Genomic DNA, 15017 nt, shown 5'->3' on the forward strand with positions numbered 1-15017 from the left:
GTCTTTTTGAGACAGGGTCTCCCTGTAGCTCCAGCTGTCCTGGAACTCACTATGTAGACCAGACTGGCCTTGAACTCACAGAGATCTGCCTGCCTCTGCCTCCCGAGTGCTGGGATTAAAGGCGTGTGCCACCACGCCTGGCTGACCCAATACCTCTTTTTAGTGACAAAAAAGAAACAATACCTCTGAAAAGGAAAGCTATAGGTAGCATGTATGCATGAATACTGTGGAGGAATATAAGTCAATCTAAAACCACAGAATCAATACCATCAATTAAGAATTTTCTCTGCAATAAAGTTAGTTGAAAAACATAAATTAAGGCATGAAACAATGGCATTGATTTTTTTTGTGTTCAGAGTCAATATGGCATCTTTTATGATTGAGTTTACTCAGAAAATATGATGAATAACATAAATGGGAAGAAATATATTTGAAGCAAGCTGGATGCATAATGATGATAATTAAGCTACTGTTTCATTTTAATATTTATTAATCTTGATTTATGATTTTAAGACTTAGTTGATTGTAGCCTTGAACAACAGGTTAGCTGAGGTCAGTCAGCGCTACTGACTATTCAATGCATATGTGACCTTTGAAAGGATTCTTCATGACATACTTACATGCTTTCCACAGATGGAGAAAAATCTAAAGACAATCACACATGCACCCATCATGTAGGTATATGCATTCTGAAATTTAAACAGAAGACAGCCTCTTATAATTTGCACAAAAGATCTTGTTACAGTTTCATTTTTTTTTCATTTTAAGCCTTCTGTGAAGTCTACTGAATAATTAGTTTAATAAAATGTGAAAATTCCTATGAGAAATTTTATCTAAAAAAGTGTTGAAAAGGTCACTGCCAAAACTCATGAATAAATATTAGATTTAAAATCAAATCTCAAATAAAACTTTGGGTTCTGTTTTGCTCAGCTGAATTCTGTATTCTGAAATGTATTTCACATAAAGCAGTGACCAGCCCCTTTGAGGACAAGGTCAGAAAAACACAGGGTAACCATGCAACACGGAGAAGTGGAATGAAATCGGAAATAACAGCACCTTGGTAAAGCAGAAGGGTGGATGCTAGAAAAGAGTCTTGAAGGGTCTGGGGATGTAGCTCAGTTGATAAAGTACTTGCCTAGTATGCATGAGCCCTGGATTCAGATCCCCAGCACAGCATAAGCCAGAAGCACTGGTGCATGTCTATAATCCCAGTACTTTGGGAGTGAAGGCATGAAGATCAGAAATTTAGTGTCATCCCTGACTATATAGTGAGTTCAAGGCCAGGCTGGCTTACATGAATCCCTATTTCAAAAATGACATCAACAGCCTCAGCAGCAACAACAACAAAGTACTTGAAGGCAGCTTCCTTCTCTGTAAAGACCTACTGTTTACAGTAGGTCTCTGGCCCTACTGTTTACAAATCAAGCAATTTCAGAAAAGCTCCCCCAGATCAGGAATGAATCCAGCTCGCTCTTCAAGGTATGTGCTTAGGGCCAGAAGTGACTCTGTGCTTTATGACTAAGAAGGCTTCCTCTGAGAAACAAAGATGCCACCGGCCACAGGAAAAACCACCGTGACATTCATCTGATGCCAAAGCCTGCACATTCTCCAGGAGCTGCCTAGCCAAGCGACAACAGTCCCAGATGGGCCCCTGGGAAGGGGGTCCAGTGAGGCACAAGGACAGGAATGTGGGCACAGAGCAATTTTGGGTGGAAGACAAGGACTGTGCCTTCCTTCACAGCAGTCCACTGCAAAATATGGCAGAGGATGATCTCTTTTCCAGGACCAGAGATTCTCAGGGAAAGAACCAAGGCAGTCAAGCAGAAAGGGAAGTTGGTCTTTGTGCATTAGCGTTTCCTCTCTGGAGATATTTGGATTAGGAAGCGTGCTCCTTTTTTCTGTGTAGTCTGAGTGGTGTTTAGCTAAAAGTTTGTCTGGAGAAAGAAAAAACAAACAAAACATGCTTTCCTGTCTCTTCTTTCCATGTGAGTTCAGGATCCTTTGTGGATGTCTCGACTCCTTATGTTCTGGAAGACTGTAGCCTCTGGGATGATGACTGGTTAGTTTCACCTGGACCTCAAAGTCCTGAGAAGACATGCGTTTCTACCCTTCCAAACCTTAAGTCAGGCTACATACCTTTGCTCCTACTTCAGCTACATGACCGGGCCTTCTAGTTCCCACACCCTTCTTTCACAGCCAAGGTCAGCTGTTTTCCACTGTGACATTTCTGTCATCTTCAATGTAACCCGACTGTTCTACAGATGGAGTGCAATTCTTTGGGACTGTCTTCTAGGACCCCTCTGATGAAGCCATCTCCTAATCCTATTTGTTGTCATGGGAACATGGGCTCTCCTTTCTCTTTCTCAGCACATGTTAGAGTATCAATAAGCCCCATAAATTGAACTGGTCCAGACTATAAAAATGTCTAGTCTATCTGTTGGTGGATCCTACTTTTCTAGTCTCACTGGTCAGTTGTCTGGAGATAGAACCACTCCCAAGAAGGCAGGGTCATCTTAAGTTATGCTAAATAGATGGGCGGAATACCTGGTGTGTTGATTAAGTAGCGAATACTTCTGCCTGGAACTAGCTCAGGTCCTGGAAGAACTTCCAGATCAGCCACAGCCGTGTAGGTCTCTGTAAGTCTGTCTGCTTTCCTGAACTTTTCAGGAAAGTGTAATTTCTCCTTTTCTTCTTCATGCCTTTCTTACTAAATGTGATTTTGTTACGGCTTTGGGCTGCCCCTAGCATCTTGTATTTCTTCACTTTTTCTCTAAAACTTCCTTCTCCCAGCCATGTGGCTGTGAGTCAGCCACGTGTGTGACCTCCATGCAGGCTCTAAACCTACATGACTCCATGGCTTTCTTTCCTTCTTCCTACTATTCGCCTCCTCAAGGCAGCTGCCAAGATTACCAGCTCACCTGCCCTGAGGATTTTTCTTTAAGATTCTAATAAAATTGTAAAAGTTTCCGGTTGGGCCCATTCTTAAATTCTTTTATGAATGAGACTAAAAACCCTCACGGGGACCATCTTTCTCCTCATTTCACATCCATAGTCCTCACTGGTCGGTGAGCATGCAGTGAATGTCTGTTTAGCTTTTCCTGTAGGGTTTTTGAGAGCAGTAGCTGTCTTTGTCTCATTCACTCTGTTCTTCTTAATCCTTACACAGTGCTTTGTACATTACTATGCTCAAAACCCTTTATTGTTTGAGAAAATGAATCCAGTTGATTGAGAGCACAAACAGGTCCTGACGTTGAAGGAAACCACTAGTTTAAGCCTACTCAGTGTGCTTATTAGCAGAGTAGTCCCATACTAGAGCTAGCTCATTCTGATAAGAAAACCAATTCTATGTGCAACAGATCTTTTCTGGCATGCTTCTAATATTAAAGAGGAAGGGAAAATGGGGAAAACTGATAAAAACTCAATCTCAATTGGGGTTTCAGAAAACTATTGAAAAGATGGTACTTATTTTTTTTCAATTAAAAAAAATTTTATTTTATGCATATGTGTGTGTTGCCTGCATGCAGGTCAGTGCATCCATGTCGTGCAATGCCCGCAGAGGTCAGAAGAGACTGCTGGATCCCCTGGGACTGGAGTTACGGACAGTTGTTAGCTGCCATGTGGGTGCCGGGATTTGAACCCAGGTCTTCTGCAAGAACAACGAGTGTTCTTAACCACTGAGCCATCTCTCCAGCCCTGAAAAGATGGTACTTAAAAGAATGCCTTACAGGTGGCTGTAATGATTATAGTTTACAGTTAAAGCCTGCATCACATCTGTGGCCATATTTTATTTCCACTGGACAACACCACTGTATGCTGAAGTCCAGTATACCCACAGCTGTAGATTTTAGGCTGGCCCTCAGAGTAAATGAAGGGTGAAGACATTTTAGGCAAAATAGTGAGAGCTCAGGTATGCATGGGGAATGCTAGGACTTAGAGAAATGGCAGTTAGATGTCTGGGAGAGAACTGTGTATTGGAAGTATGTTTGAATTACATCATAAAAAATCTTGCTTATAATGGGTTTGAATGCGCACTACTCTTAAGTTCAGAGTGCAGGACCCGAGTCTTCCGGCCCTAGTCTGCTGTGTGAATTTAGACAGGCGCCTTCATCTCTGCTTTGGTTTCCCTCACTCCTGTTCTATCTTTTGGTAAGATGAAGAATTAAATAAGACTGTCTTTAAGAGCCTTTTTTCTGGCTTCTGCACTTTAGGACTTTGAAGTCCAGGTTTCACCTGTGTGAAGAGTGTAGGTGTGTATTTGCAAGCATGCCTGAGGGCTCTCAGGATGAAAGCTTGGCTTTAGGGGGTTGATCTAACACTGGGGAGCAGATGACATGGAGTGAAGAGAGACCGGAAACAGATCACGACTAACTAAATTGAATTATCATGGAAATAAAGTTTAATTATGGGCCTACCAGCAGAGCAAAGTGAAGCACCACCCACACCACACCGAGTGATGTCACCAAGAGATCGTATCGATTTCTTCTGCTTTGCCAGAACCCGGCAGGTGACATTGCTATGATCTTCATTGTAACCTGGAGAAAGAAGAGAAGAGAATAGAAAACAAGTGTTTAGCAAGTACTTAAATCAATTAACTTGAGTCATATTACACAGATTTAAGGATAGAGTTAACAAAAGAAGAGTTTATCACCAAGATAGAGGATTTTATTTTTTAAATCTCAGTAGCTGCCACTTTCCTGTTCTCCACAATCTTCTTGTTTTATGGCTGCTTCATTAGGGGTAATTTTTCTTTCTTGAATGAAAAGCCATAGGTTTTGGGAAACATCAGCCAGTTTATGGCAATATGAGAATCCACTTGAATTTCAAGAAAGACTTTACTCCAAAGAGATGAAATACAAAGAACTCATTTTAAAAAATCTTGGCTGGGCCGTAGTATGCGTTACCACCATGATGTAATCTGAATCTCTGAATTACAGTGGCTTGTGTCTTGTGCTCTAAATATTTGAACTCATTACGAGACAGGCCAATGTTCAGACACAACATTGGTAGTGATGTTTCTGCAGTTAGAAAAATTGGAACTGTAAAGTGAAGTCTTTGCAAATTAAACAGAACAGTCTTAAAAGGAAATACCCTAAGAGCATGCTCCCTGCATGTGAACCAACACCCCCCTTACCCAAGACTTCAAAGACAAGAGAACACAGGACTGAAGGTAGGTGCCATCAAAGGGGGGACTGATTTTCTTTCAGATTGTGGCTGGCTCACCCCAGAGCCAGCAGACCCATTACTGTACCTCCAGGACGAAGATGAAGGTGAAGACAACTGACATTGTTGCCAAAGGGACAGTCACAGGGTCTTCGACATCCCACTGCAACCGGAAGAGCACACAAGTCATTGCCACTTCCACCAGACACAGATGTTCCCTCGCTGCTGCCCATTTTAATATGAGCACGGATCTTTTTTATTTTTACTAAAGACCTTAGCTCGCAAATGGATACGGCAGCTTACAACACTCCTGGATGCACCATGGATACGAAATCCACTCCCAAAATTTCAGAGTGAAAGAATACCTTGACAGACAGCAACACAGACTGGGCCAGAACAAGCAACGCAATAGTCCTCTTAAAAAACGGATGCTGGGTTATGTCATACATTTTAGCTCTAAAGCCGTCATTATCTGGAAAAGAAAGGTTTAGGCAAGGGCACTTTAGGCACAGGCTGGATTTGCTTTCTTTTCTTTCATTTTCTTTAATGCTTATCTTGAAACCCATTACAGCCTTCCCATCCAGTTCAATCTATAGTGAGGTGTTTTGCAGGAATGGCTGGTGCTGAATATTAAAACAACAGTGCACAGTGCCATCCACATCGGAAGAAGAAGCACATCATTCAATTTCTTGCAGCTTAATACATTTCACTCATATTTTTTAAAGGCAAGCACAAATATATTTTATTTAAAAATTCAGTTTTTTTCATTAAGGCTTATTCAGAGAGCACTGAAGCAAAGACTTTGGGTGGCTGATTTTAATAGCCTTGTGGAGAGATCAGCAGTTTGGAGCCTGTTTCGATATTAACTTATGCACAACCTCCTAGTGGCCTCACAATTATTATTTTAATTTAAATCTGAGGCTCCTGGGGCATCAGAACACTAGTGCCCAACATGAATAAAATCAGAGCATCTTTGATACCAGGGCGAGGTGGGAGATGAAGAGGCTGTGCGATCTTCAGTCTGCTCTTGAGATCTTCCCATCGTCTCTGATCTACTGTCAGCAGAGCTGTCCCCTTGACAAACAAAGAAAGCAGTGAAAAGGAAAGGCACAGAACAGTGTGATGGGCTAGTTTTACAAACAGGACCAATGTGGGGGTTTGTGATAGAGATAGTCTGCAAAATCTGTACTGGCTGGAGGTACATGGTTAGAATTCACAATCTCTATTGAGAGGAATTCCCCAAAGCGACAGCTGCATGCCTCAGGGCGGTCAGCAGCCTTCAATTTGTGTCTTAGAAGATGTGTAATATTCAGACGGGAAAATTTCAAGAGGGTTTTCTACATGATTACATTCTCCAAAAAGGATACTAACTAATCTTGGTTAGTTTCTTTTCACTTCATAGCAGCAAAATTACAGCGTGTCAGTATTGCTGCTTCTAGTTAAGGATTTTTTTTATAATCCTTTTTTTAAACACTCTAATATGTGCAACTGTAAAACTATTTTTAAGAGCTATGAAGTCATGGAATTTTCCTCTTTAAGAAATTAGTGCTACAGTAGTTGGTAGATAGGATAAAATATTCTGTGTTATAAAGTGGAGTACTTGATAAAAATGCACATTATTACATTATATCATTCTGCTTTGTATTTTATTATACTATATCACAAAGGCAGAAGTAACATTTAAGAAACTGAGGGGAGATGTCCACTTATATCCTCCCTTTCCTCCCCTAAAGCTAATGACTGTCCTTCCACAAAACAGCCTCCTTGATTTTCAGAATTTTATGCTCTTTGGAATATGTAAGCACACAAGAGCAAATTTGTTTTGAATTAAAAATTTTTTTTAAAAGATCTTCATTGGTTTTATTTTCATTTGTAAAATCAGGCAATACTTCATTCCATAAAATGAAATAAATGAATAAATATTCCAAAGAACAATGGAAGTTGGTTTTTCCGACAGAAAAGTACGAAAACAGCAGAAACAAGGCCCAGTGGATTGTTGTTTCCAAGCTGCTTTCTTTACTGTAAGGCAGGAGACAGGTAACAGAAACACAATTTATAAGCTAACAGAAGGTGATTCAAGTTATTTTTCCTGTGTAAGGATCAAGGCAAAGGGAATGTCATTATTGTGATGATTGAAACTGGCTTGTCGTGGAAATTTAGCCATTATCGCCATAAACCTGACTTCTTGTAAGTTCAAATAAATAGCTTGGTTTCATCTTGGTTCATGAAACTTAATGATTGACTCTATTTTAACTTTTAACCTTTCCTGTTCAGTCCTAGCTCAGAAGACTATTCCAAAGCAAGACCCTCTTATAATTTTTAAAATATTTTTATTGATTCTTTGAGAATTTTGTACAATCTATTTTTATCATATTCAGCACCCTCCCCCACCCTAAGACCTCACTGACTTCATGTCTTCTATTATTATTTTTAAAGGCCTATTGAACCTAATTTGTGTGTTCATCCCTTTGAGTCTGGTCAACCTACCCAGCTTCACACCCTTAAAGGAAACTGACTTTCTCTCTCCTAGCAGTTATCAGTGGCCAATAGATCCTCAGCTAGAGCTGGGGCTTCTTGTCCACCTCCCCATCCATGCTAGATTTTTGTCTGGCTTGGGCTTGCACAGGTCTTGAGCATGCTGTCATATGTGCTCATATGCACAACTATCCTGTGGTGTCTAGACTACAGTTTCCTGGAATTCATCTCCCACCTCTGGCTCTTATAATCTCTCTGCCCCATCTTCTACAACCATCCCTGAGCCTTGGGAGGAGAGGGAATGATATAGCTGTCCCATTTTGGGCTGAGCACTCTGCAGTCTCTTACTGTATTTTCAATTTTCCTCTAGGTTACTACCTATAATAACCTGCAACAGACCCACACATAGTATAATCATTCACAGTTCTCCTTGTTGGCTTATGGGGACTCTTTGTGTCAATATAATTGTCCTCTACATTAAATTGATATATTCAGTGTGTATTTATTTATTCAGTTTTCTTCATCTTTGAAGTTTCATTACATTTATTTATTACTTATTTGTGTGTGCACATGTGAACAGTATGATTTGAACAATGTGTTATCTATATAACTAGATTCTTAGACCTAATTTCTTCATTTAAACAGCTCACATAGTGATCCACTGCAGAAATGTGCCATAAATTACTTATTGTAGATTCATGGACTGTTAACTATGCTGTAAAAGACACTCAAGTTCTGTCTCTCAGTAAACATCTAGGAAAGACTTTCCATGGAAAATATCCAGGAAAAAATTGCTGGTTCCCAGGAACTTCAGCATCTTTATCTACCAGGTAATGCCTGTTCTAGTTTGCTTTCAATTGCTGTAACAAAACACTCTGACCAAAACCAACTTGGGGAGGAAAGGGTTCATTTGGCCTTACAAGCACAATTCATCATCAAGGGAAGACAAGACTGAAATTCAGGGCAGGAGCTGGAGCACAGGCAATGGAGGAGTGCTATTTACTGGCTTGCTCCCCTGGCCCATGCTCAGCCTGCTTTCTTATACAATACAGAACCACCTGCCCAGGGGTGGCACTACCCACAGTGGTCTGGGAACTCCCCATCACTCAACAATCAAGAAAATGCCCCACAGACATGGCCACAGGTCAGTCCAATGGAGGCAATTCCCCAGAATCCCTAACCCAGGTGTGTCAAGTTGACACCAAAAGCCATCCGGCACAATGCCACAATGCTCTCCAAAGAGCAAATAACCAAAAAAGTTTTGGACCAGTGATAAACAAGTACTCCCATCTCCCTATATTCTTACCACTGATTTTTACTATTGGACACTTCAGTTTGGCCGTCCTGAGGGGTATAAAATGAACCTGTTTTAAGGACTTGTTCATTCGTATCTTTGCACATTTTTGTGCTTTGTTATTTTCTAACACTTAATAGACATTTAAAAATATATTACCGCTCCTATGCAAATCATATATTTGCCATATAATATAGCCCTTTTAATCAGTTGTAAATATGGTATTTCCTCTCTGCCATGACCTACTCTGATCCCTCTGGAACTGTAAGATCAAATAAACTCTTCCTTTTATAAGTTCTCTAGGTCATAGTGTTTAATCACAGTAACAAAAAGGTAACTAATGCAACATAGTTTTAAAGTGGCTTAAACTTTGCTTTGCACATTTAATTTCAACTCATCTGAAATTATGTTTTCACATGCTGTGGGGTGGGGCTCTCAAGTTGGATTCTTCATTGACGCGATCACTGCACCAGGAGCACTTACTGCTGGTCTCTTTCATCCATGTGGCTTTGTTCTGCTGCTTCTCTTTATATATGCAGGACCTCTCCTCTTTCTGTTGTGTTCTTTAAGTCTAATTTCTTTTATTTCCTGTCCTTCCCTCTCCCTTCCCTTTCTCTTTCCCTTCATTCATCCCTCTCTCCTTTCCTTTTTGTTTTCTTTTTCCACTTAACAGTTTTATTGAGATTTACATATTACATTAGTATTCACAATTATAGCCAAATAGGTACATGCCAAAAGGATTTTACAAACAGTATCTGTATAGCAACGGATAAGCGTGACTTAGAAAATTTATTGCCCTTTATACACAGAGAGAGTGGCTGAAAATTGTCCTATTAAAATGTTAATAGAACAAACAACTTTTAAAAGTATTGTTTTATTTCTTTAGTCAATAAGTTTAATAGGTAAGATGGTTCAGTGGGTCCAGGCACCTGCCACAAAGCCTGATGAACTGAGTTTGATGCCAGAAATCACATTGTGTCCACACAAAAGCAAACACAGAAAGAAATGTAATAAAAATAAAATGTTTAATAGGTTTAACTAAGCAAAGAGAGAAGCAAGGCTCTTAGTAATCATACGGAAAAGAGGCTGATCATGAGGAAGGAGAAGATGAAAATACTCTAGACTGTCACAACATAAGAAACTATCAAACTCCAAGGACAGCGGGAAGGAAGGAAGGAACGAATGAACAAAGGAAGGGAGGAAGGAAAGAAGGGAGGGAGGAATATATGACTGAGATGTTATACTTTATAATAGTTTTCCTCTCTCCTCTCCCTCCGTCCCCCCCTTCCCTCTTTCCTCTCTCTCTTCTTTTTCCTCTCCCCTCCCCTCCCCTCCCCTCCCTTTTTCCTCTTTCTCTGTCTTCTATCCCTTCCTTCCTCTCTTTCTCTTTATTTCTTGGTGCTGGAGACCAAGCCCAGGGCCTTGGGCTTGCTTTCACTGGGCTAATTTGCCAACACATAAATCTAATTTTCTGACTGTAACAACTCTAATACTGTTTTTAATCAATAAATTTTTTTTCATATTTTTGTTCTTGCCAATCTGTTAAACTTAATTTTCCTGAGGAACCAGATTTTGTTTTCTGGAATTCATAGGTACAGTAAATTCTTTTTCTTCACCACTAATTTCTGGCTTAATCCTTTATACTTTTTTCTTCTTTTTCTCCTTGATTTTACATTGTTATTGAATTGGGTATTTGACATATCAATATTGAGCTTTGCTTTTCTTTAACATCTAAACTTAGGGTGAGGAACTTTTAATTACTGACTTATCTGTACCATGTGAGTTTTTAAATATCTAATATTTTAAGAGGATTTCCCTCTAAATATTTTATGATTTTTCTATGATGATTTCTTTTTAATTCATGAATTTTTAAAGGTGTGTTAATGTTGTATACCAGTTCTTTGGAAATCATTGTACTTGAAAAGAACACATCTCAAATTACTGGGGTCAGGGTTCTTATTTCCACTAAGAAAAATCCTTTTATTCTGTTGAATTCATATTTCATTTTTGATCTGATTTATGAGTTTCAGAAAACTATGTTGCTATCTTTCACTCAGACTCTAATGTTTTATAGCTTGGTTACCTTTTGCTTTGTACATTTTGAGACAAGAGTTCCAGGTTTCTCAATAATTATCTTTTAGTCAACATTCAATGACTCCATTTATTATGTGTGTGTGTGTGTGTATTCATATGTCTATGTGTGCACGTGACTGCAGCTGCACATGTACCTGTGTGGAGGTCAGAAAACAACCTCAAGTGTCATTCTTCAGGTGCGGTTCATTTTGTTTTTTGAGACAGGTTCTCTTACTGGCCCTAGGCTCCTGACTAGACTGGGCTGACTGGTCAAGGAGCCTCAGTAATCCACTTATTCCCACCATCCAAGCTCTGGGATTACAAGCATGCACTACCACCACACCTGGCTTTTTGACATGGGTTCTGGGAATTAAACTCGGGTTCTCATGCTGTAAACACTTGTCAAGTGAATTATCTCCCCAATCTTGTTGTAAGTGATTTTTCTATACTAAATCAGTTTTCTCACTAACTGAAAATAGATGCTTGCTCTCTAGACACTGCGGACTTTAAGGGGTTGGAGAGTACAGGCTCAGCAGTTCAGAGCATGCACTGCTCTCTTGCAGAGGACTGCAGCTCAGTTCCCAGCTCCCAATTTTGTTAGTTCACAACTGCCTGCAACTCCAGCTCCAGGGGAATTTGATGCCCTCTTTCAGTCTCTGTGGGCACTGCATTCACACACACACACACACACACACACACACACACATCCACACACAGATCTGTGTAAGTTCAAGGCCAGCCTGGTCTACATAGTGAGTTCCAGGGCAGCTGGGGCTACAGGGAAACCTTGTCTCAAAAAGACCAAAAAAGAAAAAAAATGTTGTGAGGTGCTTCACCAGAGAAGAGCATTCAGACAAAGTTTTGCCTAATGAAAGTCGTTGCTGGTCATGGCTACTACACAAGGGTGATGGAACCCAAGTGTGCAGCCCCAAGCCATCTCTAGGGTAAGCTTTTACACTGAGAAACCATAACCAGGGGTGAAAAGTTTAAGTTCCCAAGCTTACAAGTGCAAAGCCCCCTTAACAATTTCTAGTCTATTAAGCAACAATTGCTATTTTGCAGAAGAAGCCAAGCATAACCTACAGAAGCCATAAATCTGCAGTTAGCAGGTACTCTTCAGGACACTCTGACCTGTTCCAGGACAACCAGGGTCCAGCTGACATGTGTTCTCATATCCTGGGCCAACAGCCTGATAATTTCAGAGACTAGAGTCAGCCTAAACTTTAACATGGCATAGCTATCTATGGTCAAGAAGGTGCCCTATTACAATAAAAATAAAAATAAAAATAAAATCTTTAAATCTTTAAAATTATTTGGAAAGGTAAACACTGAAGAGATCCAAAAGAATAGTAAATGTGAAGTTATCATTAGCTTATTAATATATAACTATCTCTGAGTTTTTGTGCCAAATGTATTACTCTTGTTATAGGGAAAACAAAAGAAAAATGTCATAGCAATGGACTAGACTTGCAGTTTTATAGAGCCATTCATTTTCTAAGGGAGACCCGGTTTTACATATCTGAATCCTGAAAACTTTGACCCTGAGAAGCTTATCACATTTCTTATCGCTATCATTCTATTTGGAAATTTATTTATACACACTTAGAATATACATTGTTGTATGTGTTGCAGAAATCTCCACGTGTTTAGTATTTGGTTTACTCTGTAAGGTCCTCGATGCCAAGAGTGTCTCATAACCAGTACATGTCCAAATGAATATGTTGAAGAGTTGAAAAATAAGTGGATAAATACTGCTTCATACCAGTTCATATGCTGCCTTCAAAAAACGTAGGGGAAAAATTTTTTTAGAAAGGTTCAGGGGCTGACAAGATGGTTCAGGGTGTCAAGTTCAGATCCTGGCTCCCAGACCTGGTGGTCAGCACCTGTGGCCTTAGTGTTAGTGGTCAGTTACAGGTGGATGTGGAGGCTAAATGGACAGCCAGATTACTTGAAATGCTGAGCTCCAGGCTCAGTGAGAGAGTCTGTCTCAAGAAATCAGGTGAAGAAGCCACTGAGGAAGATGCCTGACATTGAACTCCAGCCCACAGATACACACATACACCTACACACATATACCTACACACACACACACACACACACACACATATACACACACACACACACACATATACACACACACACACACACATATACACACACACACACACACATATACACACACACACACACACATATACACACACACACACACACATATACACACACACACACACACATATACACACACACACACACACATATACACACACACACACACACATATACACACACACACACACACATATACACACACACACACACACATATACACACACACACACACACATATACACACACACACACACACATATACACACACACACACACACATATACACACACACACACACACATATACACACACACACACACACATATACACACACACACACACACACACACACAGCTTCACATGATTAGAACTTTATATTTCCGGTTGACTAGTGAAGTTTGTGATACCTGCTAAAATGATTGCTAATTTTGCTCTGTCGGTGTTGCTTTGGGCTGACACAGCACACTCCCAAACATGCTGTGACTTCTCACCTCTTTGAGAACATAACTGGTGTGTTGGAGGTGGACATCCTTGGTAATTAACAGCCATTGCAAGACTGACAATTAATTATACATTTGTTTCCTGTTATTGAGCATTTTTTTTTAGTTGAATCATTTATGTTTTCTGACTTGTGAGCTGCTGACCTGTCCTTCTGCAGCCAGAAGCCTGGCCAGGGACCCATAAGCTGTTCCAGGTTGGTGGTGCCTCATCGCTCTGGTTAATGGTCTGATTAACTTCTGTCCATATTCTGGAATTCCCAGTGTTTGCTCCACTACATGGCTCAAAGGCATATTAAAAAAAAAAATCGTCCTCTTTCTGCTTGGTATTAAGCAGAACACACTGTAGGGCTTACAGAAAGTCATTTATGAACATGTTAGGAAGTAAAAGAGAGGGGCTGGTCGACATGATCACTACTGCTTTTTCTAAGATTCCACGTTTCTGGGGGGTCGGAGTAGCGTTGGGGTCCAAAGGGAGATTTTTAAATTGTACGCTTTGAAAGGCTGAATGAAGTGACACACTCATTAGGCACACATCAAAGGTGGCAATTGACTGAGTGAGTGGTACCACACACATCGAGTCTGGGCACAGTGAATGATGAAGTCCCACGTGTAGCCATACAAACCAAAGGGCTCTGATGTGAACACATGGGAATTGGTCGTTGCAGTGAATGACATTGAACAGCAGGTGCTTCACAGTCAAATGGAGCTTTGCAGTAGTGGTTTTTATGTTCTTGCCTTCGAAGAATCACAGACTCTGCAGTTATAGGAACTACATCTGAATTTGGCCCCAAGTGTTTACTCCTTAGAGTAATTGCTTTTTCTTCTACCATACATTTCATAAAACACATGAGAATTGATAGAAGCCTCTCTCTCTCTCTCTCTCTCTCTCTCTCTCTCTCTCACAAATATACACACACACATACACTATCTTCCTGTTTCATGAAAAAAGACCAACCCTTTCCCAATAAATGGTTTATCAGCCTTGCCCAGAACAAGAGCCTCTCTGAGGGGGACTAATTGTTGTTCCCTCAACTCACTTTTCCACAGGAAACAACATTGTTCTTTTCTTACTCTGGTGACTTACTCATCTTACTCATGAGTCTTGCACCTGTCATTAGCGCTGTTATGAAACACAGTGGTTCTGGACTTCATGAAGTATCCAAATTTATATGAAATTAGAAATAAACCCTTCTATTCTATGAATTGGGTTTTAAGTTTTGTATGGTTTCTTCCTTATTAACACTTTCAGTTAAGCCACTGAGTGACAAGGAGGCCTGCGATTTAGACTCTGAAGGTGATGTTACTTACAATCAGAGCACTGCTCTCAGCTGTTGTGTTTTAATAACTTGATGTTCACTCTCTCAATTTGAATAATAGATGTGCTTCTTAGTTGTCAATGAATT

The 15017-nt window shown here is 40.2% G+C and overlaps 1 protein-coding gene across 1 annotated transcript in view; it reads right to left on the minus strand.

Annotated features, from left to right (window-relative positions):
* Nalcn (sodium leak channel, non-selective) overlaps positions 1 to 15017 on the minus strand; it is a gene marked incomplete in the record, with an annotated part of 412798 nt that overhangs the window by 38487 nt on the left and 359294 nt on the right. Inside the window, 5 exon segments of the mRNA XM_017794878.1 lie at positions 621 to 689; positions 4413 to 4532; positions 5249 to 5323; positions 5526 to 5632; positions 6141 to 6234. Of these exon segments, the coding sequence (XP_017650367.1) occupies positions 621 to 689; positions 4413 to 4532; positions 5249 to 5323; positions 5526 to 5632; positions 6141 to 6234 (465 nt within the window).

This window comes from Nannospalax galili, unplaced genomic scaffold (assembly GCF_000622305.1).
Source record: "Nannospalax galili isolate Female #2095 unplaced genomic scaffold, S.galili_v1.0 scaffold287, whole genome shotgun sequence".
NCBI classification, from domain to species: Eukaryota; Metazoa; Chordata; class Mammalia; order Rodentia; family Spalacidae; genus Nannospalax; species Nannospalax galili.